Source organism: Eubalaena glacialis, chromosome 17 (assembly GCF_028564815.1).
Source record: "Eubalaena glacialis isolate mEubGla1 chromosome 17, mEubGla1.1.hap2.+ XY, whole genome shotgun sequence".
Classification (NCBI taxonomy): domain Eukaryota; kingdom Metazoa; phylum Chordata; class Mammalia; order Artiodactyla; family Balaenidae; genus Eubalaena; species Eubalaena glacialis.
In genome coordinates, this window is record NC_083732.1 from 81,141,854 (window position 1) to 81,162,825 (window position 20,972).

Sequence of the window (20,972 nt, forward strand, 5' to 3'; positions counted from 1 at the left end):
GGTTTCCTGTTGCACTTAGAACAAACCCCAGACTCCTCGCTGTGGGTCTTGCCCACTCCCAGACCTCCCCAGCTCACGGCCACACAGAGCTCCTCCTCCTCCACGACACCAAGCTGATGCTGCCCTAGGGCTCTTGCACTCGCTGTCCCCGTGACCGGCAGCACTGTCCCCAGATCCTCCCACAGCCGGCGCCCTCTCTGCCTTTGGGTCTCAGCTCAATTCCTGGCTCCTCAGAGACCTTCCCGATGACCCCATTTACAGAGGCCCCTGCCCCAAGTTTCTCCCTATCCCAAACCCCTTTGCTCCTCCTCCGAGCACTTCTATCTGAGCCTATCTTGTTTATTTGTTTCTTATCTGTCTCTCTCTGCCAGAATACAATTCCATGAGAATAAGGATCTGGTCTTTTTTTGCTTCTCAATACCCAGAGTGGGTTAAACAGTGGCCTCTAAACAGATATGTCCAAGTCCTAATCCCTGGAACCTGTGGAGACTTTATTTGGAAAAGGGGTCTTTGCAGATGTAATTAAGGAATTCAAGATGAGGCATCTGGAGGAACCGACCCCGCTGACACCTTGACCTCAGGCTTCTGCCTCCGGAATCGCGAGAGAATGCGTTTCTGTTGCCGTAAGCCACCAAGCGTGCGGTCACCTGTTACGGCAGACACAGGGAACTGCTACAGAACCCTCTGCTCTGATTTATAATATATACAGTAGATCCTCAAGAACAGAGGCTGAATGCATGAACGAACGAACGTACGGATGACCAGTATTCTGAATCCCGCCAAGCGCCTGGCAGGGCCCCTGGTGCACACTTGGGCCTGAGCGTTTGGCAGCCGGGGGCCGCCCACATCTCACCCCCAGACCCACACTCAGCCCCGGCTCTCACCAGCCACCAGTTGTAGGTGTCTTCCTCCAGGAGCGCGTTCTTGGCCGTCAGCAGCGGCTGCAGGGACCGGTTGAACCTCTCATCGAACCAGGCGGACACCCTGGGCTGTCCGATGCAGCGGGCGCAGGTGCAGGGCCTGTGGGGGTAATTCACGAGCCTCCTGAAGTTCTCCGAGAGCTCGAGGACCATCTGCTTGGGGAACCACGTGGTGGTCACCATGGTGTGGGAGTAGTTCAGGAAGAAGGAGGTGAGGAAGATGAATAGGATGAGGAACGTGAGCGCTTTGAGAGTCCTTTTCCTCATGGTCGCCATTTCTGCTTGCCTGATGGGGGGCCTCCCAGGGATGGGCTGGAGGAAATCACGCCTAATTGAGGAGGAACTTCCAAGAAAGATCCCAGAGACAGAGGATCGACTGCAAGGCAAGGCGGGGACCCCCAGGGAGCCTCAAAGCCTCCTATGGCCACTGCTGCTGGGCAACGGCCACCAGGCTGTGCCCGACATCACCCGTGATACTCAAAGGCTAAGTGGACCACTTGTGGCGGGGTGCCTCTGCTGGCATATAATTTGTCTTTTCAGGAAATAAAGCGGCCTGCTTCGTCAGCAATCCTTAAACAGCCGATAATGTCTCCTGATGAAGCTTTAATCAAAGCTTGATAACAGTGATTTCCTTTCCCATCCAAGGGGGTTTAGGGGTAATTAATCCTTGTTGACAGTCCAGGGTCCCTCGGAGGTGAGGGCCTCGAAGGAAGGGTCGCGGTACAGGACAGGGGCAAGCTGTCTTTGTCACCGCCCTCCAGAGAAGATGGTGTGTGACAATCCTTAATTAGAACGTGGTCTTGCCCATGCTGTCACCAGAGATGGGGCGGTGAAGCAGCCGGCTTGACAAAGGCACTGAGGGTTGTCTGTCATCTGCACAGAAAAGGAGGAAGAAAACAGGATGAACTTCTACTACTTTTTTATGAAAACCATTTCCCTCTCTCCACTTCCTCCCATCATCTTCCGTTCTGTTGTCAAGCCAATGTGGCAGGTGGCTACGGACAATTTTTTACCCTTTTGAGCCTCAGCGTGTACATGTGTACAGTGGGGTGGGATGTTAACGCCTATTCTTCACGGTTGCTAAGAGACACGGAAGGTGGCCCACCCATCTTTCCTGCATCCAGAACCTAGTACATTTAAGAATCAGACCTAAGTTTGTGAAATGAGTTAATAATGCACGTACAGTGCCAGGTACACAGAGATTGCCAAGTACATGCTACTTTCTCCTTCACTCTCTCTCTCTCAGATTCTAAAGTTCAACCACAACCAAAATGGTATGCTTAGGGGGTGGCCCAGGCTTCCACCTGGCCCAGGTTCAAGTACTGGTTTACCAGTTCTACGGCTTTGGGAAAGTTATTCAACCTTCCTGGTCCTCAGTTTTCCCTTCTGTAAAGTGGGATAATAATAGCTCCACTTACAGAATGGTTAGGAAGATAAGACAAAATGCTATATGCTGGGACTTCCCTGGAGGCACAGTGGATGAGAATCTGCCTGCCAATGCAGGGGACACAGGTTCGAGCCCTGGTCCAGGAAGATCCCACATGCCGCAGAGCAACTAAGCCCGTGCGCCACAACTACTGAGCCTGCGCTCTAGAGCCCACATGCCACAACTACTGAGCCCACGTGCTACAACTACTGAAGCTCGCACGCCTAGAGCCCGTGCTCCACAGCAAGAGAAGCCACCGCAATGAGAATCACGTGCACCACAACAAAGAGTAGCCCCTGCTCGCCGCAACTAGAGAAAGCCCGCGTGCAGCAACGAAGACCCAACGCAGCCAAAAATTAATTAATTAATTAATTAATTTTTTAAAGTGCTATATGCTGAGTTTCTGGTATTCATTAAGTAACTGCTAAACTTTCATTTTCCATTTTCAATGTACGGATGAATATTCTTGGATGAGCCACTAAGAGCCCAACAGGATGGTACATTCATACGTATCTATTTCCTCAGATGATTGACAAAGTATACCATCAGCTAGATAGGGGTTTCCCAGGTTGTCCTAAGAAGAAACGGAGATTCAAAGAGATTAAATGACTTTCCCAAGGTCACGGGGAAAGTAAGAAGCAGGATCTGACTCCAGATCCACAACCCTCTGACTCCATGCGCCTGGAGGGGCCAGGGTACCGGAAACAGGAGCAGGAGCTCTGCCCTGGACGGGACACCCTGTCTGTTAACTGGGCTCCAGAGGACCATAGTTGGAGGCATATAGAGAACGCTGGGAGTTATTTAATCAAAGAAAGCCAACCAGGACTCCTCAAATGCTGGTAACACAAGTTCCCACACCTCACTGATTTTCCGGGCTTCTGCAGAGAGCAGCTGTGGTCACACCTCTGCACTTGAACATGATTCCCTGTGGTACTTGCCTGGAATGTGCCCCTATCTCTATTTGTCTGATCAATTCCTTCCCCATCCTCAACGTGTAGACTATCAACAAGCAGGATATACTTTTTCCAGGAAAGCAACAGTGGAAGGGAGACTGATTACCTTTTTGGTAGAAAGAGGGGCAGCTCAAAAATCAGATTAAATCCACAGTGCCTTCCTGGGGACAGCCAGGGCTCAAGATGTGTTGCTTCCACTGCTTCCTCAACACCTCGGCCCGGGTGGCAACGTCTCTCCACTTGCCTACCGCTGCACTTTCTACTTGTCGTGACAACGTGACTTGTATGTAGAACCTAACGGTGTCCAGAGCTGTCCCTTCCAGCTGTCCCCTGCTTCTCCATCAAGCACCAGCTCTGTCATCTGAGTTAGATTAACCTGCTTATCCTCAAGGGGCGGGCTCTGATTTAACTTGGCAGGCAGAGGGTTCCCACCCCTCCTACCGCAGTCATTGGTCCAGGGATGGATATGTAGCCTAATTCATCTGGAGTGAAACTCCTGACTTTTTGCACTGGTGGAGAAAGAAACGTTCTTTTGCTCTGGCCAGTTTGCTGTTTAGATGCGAGGTCAGGGTCGTACTGGACATTTTGCTAGCTCACTGGAAGAGGCGAACAGTGTTGAATCCCCAGTCAATCCAGCCCTGCAGCCTACCCTGTACCTTGACTTTTCAGGGGCATGAGAGAATAAATCCCCTGTATTGTGTAAAGGGGATTTGTGTAAAAAAAACACATCAGATTGTAACTTGAAGCAACATGACTGACCCACAGGTCACAGTTGCTCCTGCCTCTGGGCACCTACCCAGACTGTCCCCACCATCCGGAAAATCCACCCCACCCCACTTGGCTCTGATTCATTCTTCAGGGCTCAGCTGGCACTGATCCTGGAGGGAGGCCTGCCCACTGCTGGCCTGAGTAGGGGCCTCTCCTGGCCTCCACAGTATCCTGGCTCCACTCTGCCTGTGCTGTGTACTTAATCTGTCTCCTCCCTGAGCTGGGAGCTCCAGGAGGATAGAAACTCAGTCCCACTCATTGTCGTGACCCTGAAACCAGGAACACACATGGCATGAAGGAATGCAGAGGTGAATGAAGGGAAAGAGCCACCAACTCAGAGTGGAGATCTGAGCAAGAAAGCACAGACTAAGAGTCAGAAGATTCTGATTCTCATCAGGTTGCACGACCCATTTGCTGTGTGACTGTGAACAAGTTACCTACCCTCTCTGAACCATCCCTTCAACAGGAACATGAGGCTGACAACACAGATTCTGCCCACTTCTCGAGGCTATTAACCAAGCAAGATCTGTCCATTCACGTGATTCACTCGCTGCATATTTGCTGGGGGCCTGAGCTGTGCCAGGCTCTGGGCTGGGTGGTGGGGGACCCATCATGAAAGATTCTAAGGTGGGAGCTTCCCAGGCATCTGCAAGGCCCCAGTACCTTTCGGAGAAAGGAGGCTGGTGTCCTTGGATCGGAGAGGAGCATGTATGTGGCATGTATGTGGGTGGGTTCGAGGGTGTGTGGGACTCAGAAGCCATGATCAAGACTAAGTTTCTCTGAGGGACATGGAGACCCACTGGAGGGTTTAAGCAGAGGAGTCACGTGGTCTCATTACATTTGTCTTTGTCATGAGCAGGGCCCATGATGCTCTTATTGACACTGTATCCTGATGCCAAGGGCAGAGACAAGTTCACTGAAATAGATGATTACTGAACCATGTTGATTGAATAAAATTCTGAAGGAGAGGTTAGGTTCCCTACAATGTCCCAGCTCCACGAGAGATATTAATGTTCTACACTGACGCTGACAGAGGCCAGGGGAAGGTGTGGTGACGGTTGGGACCGAGGGCAAGGCTGAGCTGCCGAGGTAGAGACCGTGACACCCTCTGCTCCCATCCAGCCAGGACGTCCTGGCGGCTGCGTCTCTGAAGCCAGGGTGCTCGTTCTGAGCCCACCGACCAGCAGGCACTTCCAGGCTGTTATCAATTAGCGCTTTTGAAAGCCCTGGAAAAATACTGCAGTGGAAAAGCAAGAACAGCCCTCCACCTTCCCCCCAGCCCCAGGGAAGAAAGGAGGAATGCGTGACTTCCTGTACACTGTGATGTGAGGCAGCCTGCTACACACGGGGACCGCCAGCCCTGGCTCCCGGAGATGGAACTGAGGCCAGTACACCATGGGCCACAGATCTCCGCGTGCCAAGAGTGCGGCCAGGGACGGAGGCTGGCCAAGCCTCCCAAAACATAGAGGACGAGGAGAGGGAGGGGGGAGGAGGACACCGCTGCCTGTCCTGTCTGCAGGGAGACAGTCATCCCATGGCCACAGACGGGAGTTCTGGGAGAGGCACAGAGGACGTGGATGTGACGGTCTAACGGGGTCACTGCAAAAAGCTGACGCAAGTTGGTGCCCTTTCAAGAACTCAGAAAGTAAGGATTCCCCGAAGGAGGGTCCCTAATGAAGATACCCCCCCACTCCATCAATAAGGAGAGGGCAGCAATTACCAGCCACTGAGAGAAGAGTTGTTTCCAATACTTGGAAAACCAAATGAACGGACAGTATGGGTTTGTGAATGTTTATTTAATGCCTGCTGAACTGCACAGTAGTTCTCACAAGGCTGGGATGCCCTCCTAGCTCTCTGCATAGTCTCCTGCCCTATGACTGTTGGTGAAATGACCAAGTGAACGCTAGGTTGTCGGTAATATCAGCACTTCTAATAAAGAGCTGCCGTGACCATCCTCCACGGGATCCTCACGTCATCTGGGTGAAATGAGCCATCATGCTTATTTCCCTGAAAGGAGAAACTGAGGTTCAGAGAAGGCAAGTGACTTGTCCAAGGTGACACAGCAAGATGGTGGCAAAGCCAGCACTTTGCTCCAGGCTCCTGCCTCCTCCTGGGCTGTCCTCTGTAGACACAGCTAATTGTTCTACTTCATCAGGACTTGCTCTCATTTTCATTTCCTTCCTTGTCATTCTTTGGGTTTGTAACCTGTAATCTTTTCAGCTTCCTGAGATGGATACTACCTTGTCCATCCTCTCTTCTACTGTGTCTAATCTGTTTAAATTATATACTATATTCATTTCAGTTGTATTTTTCAGTTCTAGAATTTCCACCTGAGTAATTTTTTTAAATAAGTTCTAGTTTTCAGGTGAAAATCTGCACCTTGTCATCTATCTTCCTCCAATGATCCATCACAGTTATTTAAAGACCGTCTAACCCTCATGACATTTGGAGGAGATGTGGGTCTATTTCTGTTGTCTATTTTCTCTCCTTATCTCTCTTTGGTCATTTGGCTCTGTCTCCTGGCATGCCTGGCAATGGTGGATACTGCATGTGCTGGAAGTGTAGCAGTTGAGGAAAAGGCTGTCCTTATTCACGGATAATTTGTTTGCTCCTGGTGCTAGGTAGAGCACGGGCACATTACCTTGTTCCACTTGGTGACCAGGATGACGGGGGCCGCACTTTGTCTTCGTGATGACTAGTTACTTCTGGCTTGCCCTTACTTACAGGGCATAGCCCTTCTTAAAGGAAAGCTAGGATGCCTACCAAGAGACCTCTTCCTTGCACGTTCTCACTTCCAATTTCTGTCTCCCCTACACTGTGAGATTGTCAAAAGCTCAGTCTAGCTTTTCAACCTCTCAGCTGCTGTTTCCAGCTGTTTCTCAGCTGCTTGTTTCCTTAGGCTCTGGTCCCACGCAACTTAAATTCCGGCAAATGCCTTGAAAGGAAAAAGAGGTGCGGAGTAATGACTCTCTGCCTGTGGTTTCTGTTGCTCTAGGTTCTTGGCCCCTTAATTTTAGCTGACTTGGTAGTCCTGCACTACATTTTTATTTCATTTCTTTACTATTATTTTTTATTTCCAGCCTCGTGAGACTGCTCAACACTGAGCTGCTTCTCTCCGTCTGTCCTCTGGAGCTTCCCACGAGCCAGTGCATCCCTCGGGCAGGCAGGCGGCAGGAAGCATCAGGCTCACCCCCGACCATTTCTCTCCTTCCAGGGGTCTTCGTCCCTCAAGTCCTGGCTGCCTGGTTGCTCTCTAAAACCTTCGAAGAGCTGAATTTCTATCTTATCCAGCTCTTATAGTCCTTGGTGGGATAAGTGGTCTGACACAAGCTTCAGCCACAGCCAGAAGTGGAAGGCATGGAATCTTTTCTCTGCCACTCTGTGTGCTTGGCGTGGCGTCCTGCACATGATGAGGGCTTGGTGAATCTGGAGAAGGCGGAGGGGCAGAGAGTCCCCAGAGGTGCCAGGGCAAAGCTCCTCACACCAGCTGAGTGAGCAGACGGTGGGAGGGAAGGAAACAAACCAACAAGCAGAGGGTTGCAGCTGCAGCCTCTCATCTGCCACCACGTCCCTGTCCCCGAAGAGGCCCAGCCCCATCTGCTTTCACTTTGCTTCCTCATACACCAGCTTTGGGACACACAGCGAGGGTGACTTGCCGGCTCAACCGTCCTGAGAACACGAGGAGCAGCTGTGGGGAATTAGCGTCTGTGAACCTGCTGACCACTGAAAAATGGATCCCACCACGTCCTGGCCTTTGGGGTCCTGGCTGGCTTTACGTGGAGGCACAGGGGGGCGAGAAATCAGAACTGACTGGTGAAGGGCCCCCAAACCTTCCATCAGAGAAGAACAACTCTGGGGGAGTGGCCAAGATGGTGGAGTAGGAAGACCTTATGTTCACCTCCTCCCGTGGGCCGAATAAAACTACAACTATTTACAGAATAACTATTGATGAGAAAGACCAGAATCTAGCAGAAAATATCTTCTACAACTAAAGACATAAAGAAGGAACCACAATGAGATGGGTAGGTGGGGCAGACTTACGTTATATGCAGGACCTCAGGTGGGCAACCCACAAACGGGAGGGTTATTACAGCTGCAGAGATCCTCCCCAAGGAGCGAGGGATCTGAGCCCACACTGGCCTCCCCAGCCTGGGGGTCCTGAACCAGGAAGACAAGCCCTCAGAATGTCTGGCTTTGAAGGCCAGCAGGGCTTGCTTTGGGGAGAGCCAGAGGACTGCGGAAAATAGAGCCTCCGCTCTCGAAGGGCACATACAAAACCTCATACGCTCCGGGACCCAGGGCAGAAGCCGTAACTTGAGAGGAGCCTGGGTCAGACCCTAATGCTGCTCTTGGAGAGGCTCCCGGAGAGGCGGGAGGCAACTGGAGCTCACCCTGGGGACACAGACACTAGAGACAGCCTTTTTGGGAAGCTCGTTCTACCACGAGGACGCTGGTGCTGGCAGCACCATTTTGGAATCCTCTCTATAGCTTATTAGCACCAGGACCCAGCCCTGCTCAACAGTCTTTGGGCACCAGTACTGGGATGCCTCTGGCCAAACAACTCACGGGGCAAGGTCACAGCCCCACCCACAGCAGGCCAACACGCTAACTCTGAGACCCCCAGGGCCCTGCAGCCAGAGACCCTGGAACTCAGCTCTGCCCATCAGCAGACTGACACTAGCCCCAGGAGGCCTTGGGCCCCAGCCCAGCCCACCAGCAGGCCAACACCAGACCCAGGAACCTTCCTCCCACCCACCACCGGGCCCCAGCCCTGCCCACCAGTAGGCAGGCCAACACCAGCTCCAAGACACTTTAGACACCTCAGCTAGCTGCCCTGGGATCCAGCCCCACTTACCAGCTGGCTGACACCAGCTTTGGGACACCCTGGACCCTGCAGCTAGCCCTGTCAGGATCTGACCCTGGCCACAGCAGGATAACACTAGATCCAGGAACCTCGGACCTGCAACCACTCACCCTGGAACCCAGCTCCATCTACCAGTGGGCCAGCACTAGCCCTGGGGTCCCCTAGGGACCCACGGCTAGGTGCCTCATTACCCAACCACTCCCACCAGCGGCTGGCACACTCCATACAATGCAGGGCCTGGCAATCCCCCAGACTGGGGGCCAGCCACACCTACCAGGCCACCCACAGTAGTCAGCCTGCCACAATAGAAAGACCCACACAGCCCACGTAGGGGGCACTCCTAGAACATATAGCTCTGGTGAGATGAGAGGGGAGTGTGCTGCTAGGACCCATAGGATGTCTCCTACAAATGGCCACTTTTCCAAGGTCAGGAAGAACAACCAACCTACCAAATAGATAGAAATAAAATTAGCACATTAGGCAAAATGAGGCAGCAAAGGAATATATTCCAAACAAAGGAACAAGACAAAACCCCAGAAGAAGAACTAAGTGAAGCAGAGATAAACAATCTACCTGATAAAAAGTTCTGGGTAATGATCATAAAGATGGTCAAAGAACTTGAGAGAAGATTGGATGCACAAAGTGAGCCTTTAGAAGTTTTTAACAAAGAGGAAGAAAATATAAAGAAGAACCAAACAGAGATGAAGATACAATAACTGATTTAAAAAAAAAAACACTAGAAGGAATCAACTGTAGATTAGATTATACAGAGGAAAGGATCAGCACACTGGAAGACGGAGTTGTGGAAATCACTGAAGCTGAACAGGAATAATAACAAATATATATGCTGCCTACAAGAGACTCACTTCAGATCTAAAGGCACACACACTGAAAGTGAGGGGATGAAAGAAGGTATTCCATGCAAGTGGAAATGAAAAGAAAGCCAGGTTTGCAATACTTATATCAGACAAACTAATCTTTAAAATAAAGAATGTAATAAGAGACAAAGAAGGACATTACATAATGATCAATGAATCAATCCAAGAAGAAGATATATCAATTGTAAATATATATGCACCAAAATAGGCATACCTAAATACACAAAACAAATATTAACAAAAATAAAGGAAGAAATTGTAATAGTAATAGAAATCTAATCAATAAAATCAGAAATGAAAAAGAAGTTACAACCAACACAACAAAAATACAAAGGATCGTAAGAGATTACTATGAATAATTATACACCAATAAAATAGACAACCTAGAAGAAATGGATAAATTCTTAGAAATGTTCCATCTCCCAAGACTAAATCAGGAATAAATATAAAATATGAAGAGACCAACTACCAGTAATGAAGTTGAATCAGTAATAAAACAAACAAACAAAAAAAACCTCCCAACAATCAAAAGTCCAGGATCAGATTGCTTCACAGATAAACTCTACCAAACATTTTGAAAAGAGTTAACACCCTTCCTTCTCAAACTATACCAAAATATTGCACAGGAAGGAACACTTCTGAGCTCATTCTATGAGGCCAGCATGATACCAAAACCAGACAAAGATATCACACACAAAAATATTACAGGCCAAATATCACTGATGAACATAGATGTAAAAATCCTCGGGACTTCCCTGGTGGCCCAGTGGTTAAGAATCCGCCTCCAATGCAGGGGACACGGGTTCAAGCCCTGGTCTGGGAAGATCCCACATGCCACAGAGCAACTAAGCCCGTGCGCCACAACTACTGAGCCTGCGCTCTAGAGCCCGTGAGCCACAACTACTGAAGCCCGTGCGCCACAACTACTGAAGCCCATGTGCCTAGAGCCCAAGCTCCACAGCAAGAGAAGCCACCGCAATGAGAAGCCCACGCACCGCAATGAAGAGTAGCCCCCGCTCACTGCAACTAGAGAAAGCCCACACACAGCAACAAAGACCCAACATAGCCGAAAATAAATAAACTAATTAATTAAAAAAATCCTCAACAAAATGTTAGTAAACAATTCAACAATACATTAAAAACATATACCATGATCAAGTGAGATTTCTCCCAAAAATGGAAGGATAGTTCAATATCCACAAATCAATCAATATAATACATGACAGATGATACAAATAGATGGAGAGATATACCATGTTCTTGGATTGGAAGAATCAACATTGTGAAAATGACTCTGCTACCCAAAGCAATCTACAGATTCAATGCAATCCCTATCAAACTACCACTGGCATTTTTCACAGAACTAGAACAAAAAATTTCACAATTTGTATGGAAACACAAAAGACCCCGAATAGCCAAAGCAATCTTGAGAACGAAAAATGGAGCTGGAGGAATCAGGCTCCCTGACTTCAGACTATATTACAAAGCTACAGTAATCAAGACAGTTTGGTACTGGCACAAAAACAGAAATATAGATCAATGGAACAGGATAGAAAGCCCAGAGATAAGCCCACGCACATATGGTCACCTTATCTTTGATAAAGGAGGCAAGCATATACAGTGGAGAAAAGACAGCCTCTTCAATAAGTGGTGCTGGGAAAATTGGACAGGTACATGTAAAAGTATGAAATTAGAACACTCCCTAACACCATACACAAAAATAAACTCAAAATGGATTAAAGACCTAAATGTAAGTCCAGACACTATCAAACTCTTAGAGGAAAACATAGGCAGAACACTGTATGACATAAGTCACAGCAAGATCCTTTTTGACCCAGGTCCTAGAGAAATGGAAATAAAAACACAAATAAACAAATGGGACCTAATGAAACTTAAAAGCTTTTGCACAGCAAAGGAAACCATAAACAAGACCAAAAGACAACCCTCAGAATGGGAGAAAATATTTGCAAATGAAGCAACGGACAAAGGATTAATCTCCAAGATTTACAAGCAGCTCATGCAGCTCAATAACAAAAAAACAAACAACCCAATCCAAAAATGGGCAGAAGACCTAAATAGACATTTCTCCAAAGAAGAGATACAGATTGCCAACAGACACATGAAAGAATGCTCAACATCATTAATCATTAGAGAAATGCAAATCAAAACTACAATGAGGTATCATCTCACACCGGTCAGAATGGCCATCATCAAAAAATCTAGAAACAATAAATGCTGGAGAGGGTGTGGAGAAAAGGGAACACTCTTGCACTGTTGGTGGGAATGTAAATTGATACAGCCACTATGGAGAACAGTATGGAGGTTCCTTAAAAAACTAAAAATAGAACTACCATATGACCCAGCAATCCCACTACTGGGCATATACCCTGAGAAAACCATAATTCAGAAAGAGTCATGTACCAAAATATTCATTGCAGCTCTGTTTACAATAGCCAGGACATGGAAGCAACCTAGGTGTCCATCATCGGATGAATGGATAAAGAAGATGTGGCACATATATACAATGGAATATTACTCAGCCATAAAAAGAAATGAAATGGAGGTGTTTGTAATGAGGTGGATGGAGTTAGAGTCTGTCATACAGAGTGAAGTAAGTCAGAAAGAGAAAAACAAATACAGTATGCTAACACATATATATGGAATCTAAGGGAAAAAAAAAAAAAAAAAAAAAGAGGTCATGAAGAACCTAGTGGCAAGATGGGAATAAAGACACAGACCTACTAGAGAATGGACTTGAGGATATGGGGAGGGGGAGGGGTGAGATGTGACAGGGTGAGAGAGTGTCATGGACATATATACACTACCAAATGTAAAATAGATAACTAGTGGGAAGCAGCCGCATAGCACAGGGAGATCAGCTCGGTGCTTTGTGACCACCTAGAGGGGTGGGATAGGGAGGGTGGGAGGGAGGGAGATGCAAGAGGGAAGAGATATGGCAACATATGTATATGTGTAACTGATTCACTTTGTTGTAAAGCAGAAGCTAGCACACCATTGTAAAGCAATTATACTTCAATAAAGATGTTTAAAAAATATATATATATATAATACATGACATTAGCAAATTGAAGAGTACAAATCACACGATCATCTCAATAGATGCAGAAAAAGCTTTTGACAAAATTGAACATCCATTTATGATAAAAACTCTCAACAAAGTGGGTATAGAGAGAACATATCTCAATATAATAAACACCATATATGACAAGCCCACAGCTAACACCATACTCAATGGTGAAAAGATAAAAGCATTTCCTCTAAGATCAGGAAAAATACAAGGATGTCCACTCTCACCACTTTTATTCAACATAGTACTGGAAGTCTTAGCCACAGCACTCAGACAAGAAAAAGAAAAAAAAATAATAAAAGGAATAAAAATTCCTTTATTAGGAAGGAAGAAGTAAAACTGTCACTGTTTGCAGAGGACATGATACTATACACAGAAAATTCTAAAGACACCTCCAAAAACCTAAATCAATTCATCAATGAATTCAGTAAAGTTGCAGGATACAAAGTTAATATACAGAAATCTGTTCCATTTCTATACACTAACAGCAAACTATCAGAAATAGAAATTAAGAAAACAATCTCACTTACAATTACTTCAAAAAGAATAAAATACCTACGTATAAATCTAACTGAGGTAAAAGACCTGTACTTGAAATTATCAATGAAACAAAAAGACTGCCTACTGAATGAGAGAAGATATTTACAAATGATACAGCTGATAAGGGATTAATATCCAAAACATACAAAGAACTCATACAACTCAACATCAAAAACATATAACCCAATTAAAAAATGGGCAGAAACCTGAATATACGTTCTTCCAACAAAGACATACAAATGGCTGACAGGCACATGAAAAAATGCCTAACATCACTAGTCATCAGGGAAATGCAAATCAAAACCACAATGTTATCACCTCATGCTTCTCAGAAAAGCTATTACCAAAAAAGTATCACAGGGCTTCCTTGGTGGCACAGTGGTTGGGAATCCGCCTGCCAATGCAGGGGACACGGGTTCGAGCCCTGGTCCGGGAGGATCCCACATGCCGCAGAGCAACTAAGCCCATGTGCCACAACTACTGAGCCTGCACTCTAGAGCCCGTGCGCCACAACTACTGAGCCCACACGCTGCAACTACTGAAGCCTGCGCACCTAGAGCCCGTGCTCCGCAACAAGAGAAGCCACTGCAGTAAGAAGCCCGCGCACCACAACGAAGAGTAGCCCCCGCTCACCGCAACTAGAGAAAGCCCACGCAGCAACGAAAACCAATACATCCAAAAATAAATAACTAAAATAAATAAATTTTTTTTAAAAAGTATCACAAATAACAAGTGTTGGTGAGGATGTGGAGAAAAGGGAACCATTGTGCATTGTCAGTGAGAATGTAAATTGGTGCAATCACTATCGAAAATAATATGGAGATTCCTAAAAAAACTTAAAATAGAACTACCGTACCATCCAGCAATTCCACTTCTGGGTGTTTAACCAAAGAAAACAAAAACATTAATTACAAAATATATACGTACCCCTATGTTCACTGCAGCATTATTTACAACAGCCAAGATACGGAAGCAATCTGAGTGCCATCAATAGATGAGTGGATAAAGAAGATGTGTATAAATAACTCTGCCATAAAGCAGCTTTGCAATAGCATGGATGGACATAGAGGGTATCGTGCTTAGTGAAGTTAGACAGAGAAAGACAAATACTGCATGGTATCGATTACATGCGGAATCTAAAAAACAACAAATGAACAAACATAAAACAGAAATAGTCACAGACACAGAGAGCAAACAGGTGGTTGCCAGAGGGTAGGGGAGTGAGGGAAGAAAGAAATAGGGAAAGCAGATTAAGAGGTACAAACTTCCAGTTGCAAAATAAATGAGTCAGGGGAAAGAAAATATACAGTGTGGGGAATACAGTCAATAACTTTGTAATATCTTTGTATGGTAACATAACTAGAATTATTATGGTGATCCCTTTGAAATGTATAGAAATATGGAATCACTATGTTGTGTAATAGGAACTAACATAGTGTTGTAGGTCAATTATAGTCCAAAGACAAACAAACAAACCAACTCACAGAAAAAGAGATCAGATTTGTGGTTACCAGTTCCCACTCCTCCCACCCTCTCTGGTAGGAGGAGTGGGAACAGGATGAAGGCAGTCAAAAGGTACAAACTTCCGGTTATAAGATAAAGAAGTGCTAGGGATGTGATGTACCACACGATAAAGATAATGAACACTGTTGTGTGTTACATAGGAAAGCTGTGAAGAGAGCAAACACTAAGCGTTTTCACCACAAGAAACTTTTTTTTCTACTTCTTTTATTTTGTATCTATATGAGATGTTGGATGTTCACTAAACCTACTGTGGTCATCATTTCATGATGTATGTTAAGTCTAATCATTATGCTGTACACTTTAAACAGTGCTGTATGTCAATTATATCTCAATAAAACTGGAAGAAAAAAACTCCAAAGAGCTCCAAATGACCAATAAAACATAAATTAAAGAAAGAAGAACAATCTTTCCTGCACTGTTCTGCAGCCCCTGGTCACTGGACACTAGGAATCCATCTATTCTGGTTCTGTGCCAGTGGATCATGGCCAATGGCTGTTGGAATAAAAGATGGCCCAGACATACCTGGGTTCAAATCCCAACTCTTCCCATTCCCAGTTTTGTTCTCACGGGCAAGGCACTGCCTCTCTCTAATACTCGGTTTCTGAATCCACAAAGTGGAACTAATAATGCCCAAATGGAGGGTTGCTGTAGGATAAAAATTATTTGCACAAAAGTGACCAGCTTGGTTTCGGGACACAGAGAGTACATTATAAATGTCAGTTCTCTTCCCTCCCTAAGTTTCAGGCTCCTCATTTGTAAAAAGTCCAACAGAGTCCCTGGCTTGCCCTACTGACAGGGTTACATAAAAGACCAAACAAAATCAGGCATGAAAGAACAAACCGGGGGAATTATGAAAATTATGATTCCGACTCGCTTCATTAGTTGCTTCCGTTCCTCAAGGGACGGGACAGCCAGCGCTTCATTGCTCTCTGCTCTACCTCTGAGAACCTGCAGGGAAGGGGGTCCCAAAGCAGTCAATGGGCTAGAGGCATAAGGGGTATCTGTAATTCACAGGGCCCAGATTCTCTCTTCAAAGGGTTAATTCTCAGTGCATCAACCCGTGTGCCTGTGAGGGCTTTTGGGGCATCCTGATTCCTTCTGCTTGCAGGGTCCCCCTGCTGGTTAGTGTCTATGGGACTGGGGATTCTTTCCTCCCTCTGTGCTCTCGGCCCTGTGCCGCAGGGGCTGGATGTCTAAAAACTATATTTCCCAGCTTCCGCTGACCGGAGGGCTCTGGATGCAGTTGAGAATCGGCCAATAAGAGAAGGATAACCACTGCGGGTTGTCCTCCCTCCCGCAGGGGCGGAGGCTGCTGTGTGGCCTGAGCATTGGACCCAGGCCCTCTGCCTCCCTCTACCCCCTAGTCTGCAGGGCAGCCTCAGATTCTGTGCTGGCTTCCTGTGGCTTCCTGGCCTCTGGGCCCCAGCCTGCAGCATCAGGACCAATATGCCCCCCATCACCTTTCCAACAACTTCGTAAGCACCAGATCCCCTGAACCAAATCCTTTTGCCTGAAGCCTCTGCCTCAGTGAAGCGTCATCCATCACGTGGGGATAAGGTAGTGTCCACCTCACAGGGTTGGGCCGAGAAAGACTCGAGTCAGTGCAGGTAAAGCTCATAGGTCTGTGCCTGGCACACAGCGAGTGCTCCCTGAATATTAGGTTTGATTACTGGCATTCCTCCTGCGGTTTTCTGCAGGGAACGTCAACTAACACTCCCACCTGCCCCCTCTCATTTCTGCCCCACTTCATTTAACAGATGTGGAGGCTGAGCTCAGAAAGGGGAGGTGAGTCATCCAGTGACACACAGCAAAGTCCAGAGCTCAGAGGGGAACCAGGCTCCCAACTCCAAGACGGGCTTGGCCCCTCATAAGGAACCGGCTGTTTTCACGCAGCTGCCCTAGCGTGGCTGTTTCTACACCTCCCAGGGCAGGAGCTCAGAGGGCGTCATGGGCCCAGATGGAGCCATCAGGGGTTGAGGTGGAGAGGTCAGAGGTCAGGAGTTAGTCTGGCTGCTGCAGCCAAGGGTGGGACCCTGCAGGAAAATCCTAAAAGCACGGAGCCCTTTGTGGTGTAACCCAGGGGCATTACAGGCGCTGCCTGAGCTTCAAGTGCCTATTGTATAAAATGGGGTTAAAAACCATCCCTGCCTCTGAGGGGGCCGCATGGGGCACGAATTAATCTATTATCAGGGGCCACCTTCCATTCATGGAGGGTCTCTCCTTGCAGACCCTGTTTCAACCACGGTACTGGACAGTCACACGGCACTGGTACCAGCTCCATCTTTCAGAGGTGGGAACAGAGGCCCACAGCTGTCAATTGACTTGCCCAAGGAGCTGGGATTCTGGGCAAGGGAAAGCCCAGCGGGTGGTGGCCCAGCCCTGAGCCCTGCGGCGTCTGAGCTGAGAGACACGGACAGCGACAATCTCCACTCCACGGTGGCAGCCTGAGCACTGAACAGGGTTTGCGTGCGGCCAGTTCAGGGCCTGGCAGGCGGCGGATGCGAACCCTCCCTTCCCAGTTTTGTTTTCTCCCTGGTCAGCTCCTCCGGCCCATCCCCACCCTCTGAGTCACACACGAAATTGGCAGCCACGCTCCCCTGGCCCGTCCTGGACCAGCTCCTGTGCCGCCTCCTGCCCCCGCTCAGGAAGGACCAGTCTTGGCTGCAGCCAGACCCAGGTCTCTCCAGAAAACATGATCCAAGAGAAGCCCGGCCTGGTGCGGTGAGGCCTGAGACACGGCCCCAGCCAGGGAGAGGCAAACAGGCCATGACAGAAAGTAACACAGAAACCCTGCCTGACCTTCCAGCCCACCGGCTTGCCCTACAGATTTCACACACTTAAGGCCGAGACATCAGCTCTTGCCTAGTCTCCGGCCTGCAGGTCTGCCATCCAGATTTTGACTTTGCAAGCCCCACCAGTGCCTGAGCCGATTCCTAAAAATTCATCTCTGCATATACACATACAGCTATTGTACTGGTTCTGTTTCCCCTGGAGAACCAAATGATACGGCCTCCTTCAGTGCGACAGAGGATCGAGCATGGGATGAGCCGGAGAGCATCCCGAGAAAGTGGTAGTGGCCAGAGGACAGCAGGATGGGCCGGCAACTAGGCAGAGAGGGCAAGGGCCCCCAGGCAAAGGAACCTGCAGGTGCAAAGGCCTGTCAGGAGAGCAGGTGACTCCGAAGGAACTGAAAGAGAGAAGGTCAAGTCAAGCAGAAACCCAGAGAGGAAGATGCAAGATGGGGCTGGGGGTGGGCAGGCAAGGTCGGGCAGCCCCCTTAGGGGCTGGAGCCACATCCCAGGCACCACGGGACGCCCCCGCAGGGTTTGAAGCCGTGGGGTCTCCTGATCAGGCTCAGGGAGGTGCAGACTTGCCTGAGTCACACCAGTTGGAGGAAAACCAGGAGTGACAGCACGGCACCTCCCGCAGTGCCACCCCTGTCCTTGCCCTGCCTGCCAGGGAGAGCCCAATGTGTGCAGCCAGGCCTTCCGGGGTCTCGGGAGGTGAGCCGGGCACCTTGGCTTCCCTTGCAGATGGTCCCTCCACCTCTCGCACCCTGCTCTGTGCCCAGGGGCTGCACGCACGGGTTCCCACACTGGCTGGCTCCCTGTGGGCTTTGGGCCATGGGGACGCAGAAAGGAGACTGGAAGAAGAAAGGGGGCTGAGGTCAGGTGCTTAGGGCCCTGGCCCCCTCCCTGGGGGGCAGCCAGGACCTGGTGGCCTCTGACTCCTGTCAAGCGGCCCTCTCCACGCAATGGCTCTGTTTGGGGGTCTTTGTCCTTGTCCTCTTGCCTCTTTAGCCCCAAGGTTAGAAACACCCCAATGTTTTCACTCCCAGGGACCACACTGTCCTGGTATTTCCCTATCCCAGACCACGCCCTTGAGAATCACCCTGGCATTAACCTGCCCTCGGGGGCCCACTGTGAGTGCCCCATCTGCATCCTGCAAGCAGTACCGCCTGGAGGTTTGGCCCATAGGAAGCCCTGCCTCCCCACCACTCCTCTCCCCAGAGAAACAAGCTGCTCTAAGAATAGCCCTGGCAGCTCAGAGGATGTGCAGGAAGAGCTGGCACAGGCCAGCTGGATCCCCCTGTGCCCCGGCTCCCCTCCCTCCTCCTGCGCTTTCTGGAATCCTCCCAACCCTGCTGCTCCCAACGCTGCCCGGGACTCACCCATCGGGAGGCTTCCTTGTCCTCCTCATGCCATTGAGACAGCCCGGGGCAGGGACGGAACTGGGGGCGGGGAGGCTCCCTGTGGGCACCACTCAAGTTCCAGGCTCAGAACATTCCAGTTCCCACTAGGGGGCGTGCTAACAAGCCCCACCTCCAGGCTCCCTGGGCACACCCACCAGCCACCTCCCAACACTGCCTCCCACTGGATCGCAGGGGAATCACAGGGCAAGGCCCCTTTAGCCCTTGGTCGCTCTGGGCAGTGACTGGAGCTTGAACCCCACCCACTCCTGAGCCCCGCTCTGTGACCGTTTCACCTGCTCTCTCCCACTTGTCAACTCTCTGACTTCTGCTGGACTTAAATATCCAGATATCAGAGAGAATCCTCATTGTTTTTCCTGCGGACTAAGGTCCCTAGAACATCTCTAACCAGGTCTGGTGGCCACTGGTAGTGTCTCCTTCGTCCTGTCTCTGGATTGATTAGGCAGCTGCCACCGTCTCCCCATTTATCCATGCAGTCCGCCCATCTGGCAGTGTCAGTATCTGACTCTTTATGTGCCGGACACCTGGCAAGTCATCCAGAGGATCTCCGGGGCAGGTACCCTTCAAGGCTATGTAGCTTCTTAGGGACCAGCCAGGATGGGAACGCGACAGTTGCAGGTCGTGTGGGGAAGGTAGTGTTACCTTACAGAGAGGGAGCTGGGATCACACGACTACCGAGGGCTGGGGTGGATTCCCAGGCCTGCTCTTCAGTGCCAGCCTGCCTGGCTTCTCACCTGGGCACGCGAGGACCCCTGTAACACCTCACTGAGCACACCGGCCATGCCTCTTGTCACCGCTAGATGGTGAAGCCAGCCTGGGCCGCTCCAGGATCATGCGCATGGCAGTTCGTACATGTAACTCTCTGCTCGTGAGGGACCAACATTCCAAGGAGGGAATGCCAAGGGCCCCAGGGATGCGGAAGTGGCATGTTGGTGATAACCGAAGGGAGAAGGGAGACAACCTCTGTGGAGGAGGTGGCCATGGAGCCGGGCTTTGAACACAGGGGGCCTCTGGCACTGATGGAGGAGAACGGAGAGGGTGGGGTAAATCAGGCAGCTCCCAAAGAGTGCACGGTGGAGGCAGCGGTGATGGGGGCACTTGGCACAGTTATGGAAAACAGGGTGCCTTTAGGAATGACTTTGGTGGGCAGGGGCCTGGTCATGGAAGTCTTAAGAAATACGAATTTTGGGATGAAGGCAATGGGGAGCCAATGATGGTTTGTGAGCAGCAGACAGTAGTGACACAATTAGCATATGGAGTCTGGACTGGAGAGGGTGCACACAGCGCCCCCTAGAGCCTGGAGAGCAGCCCTGCCTCCGTCTTGGCGCCTTGGGAAGCCTGTTTGGGAGGGCTGTTTCCCCACTCCTGCACTAACTTGACCGTTTGCCCATTTCCCCCACATCCAAGAAGTGCAGCAGGTTGGGAGAACCCTCACCAGGGCTTGCAAATCCTCCTCTCCTCACCCTAGTACCTCTTGCCTGCTCCTTTGCTGGAGAGCTGGAGGAGAAAGCAGAGGTTCCCAGAAGCACAAGCAGTGCTTCAGAGCAGGTGCTTTGGAGAAGCGCCCCCGAGAAACATGATTAACCAGGATTAGGGTCATATGAGAAACAGCTGGATACATTTTCATATTGTGAGCTGCACAAAAGGAATTTAAATCCACAAATCTTCTTATGTGTGTAGACTGAAGGGTGCTCACTTCGGAGTCCAAAGACATCCGCACAACATCCGAAGCGTGTAACGTGGTCAGGAATTTGAGGAGTTGCCCTGTATAGGCAGCACATCCAGGAGGACACTGGTCCCC

The 20,972-nt window shown here is 49.3% G+C and overlaps 1 protein-coding gene across 2 annotated transcripts in view; it reads right to left on the minus strand.

Annotated features, from left to right (window-relative positions):
• The window catches only part of ST3GAL1 (ST3 beta-galactoside alpha-2,3-sialyltransferase 1), an 87,944-nt gene that overhangs the window by 15,355 nt on the left and 51,617 nt on the right, over nt 1-20,972 (minus strand). For both annotated transcript variants that reach the window (XM_061172273.1, XM_061172274.1), the window contains exon 3: nt 885-1,793. In XM_061172273.1, the coding sequence (XP_061028256.1) occupies nt 885-1,196 (312 nt within the window). In that variant the 5' untranslated portion in view covers nt 1,197-1,793. The remainder of the gene's footprint in view (nt 1-884; nt 1,794-20,972) is intronic.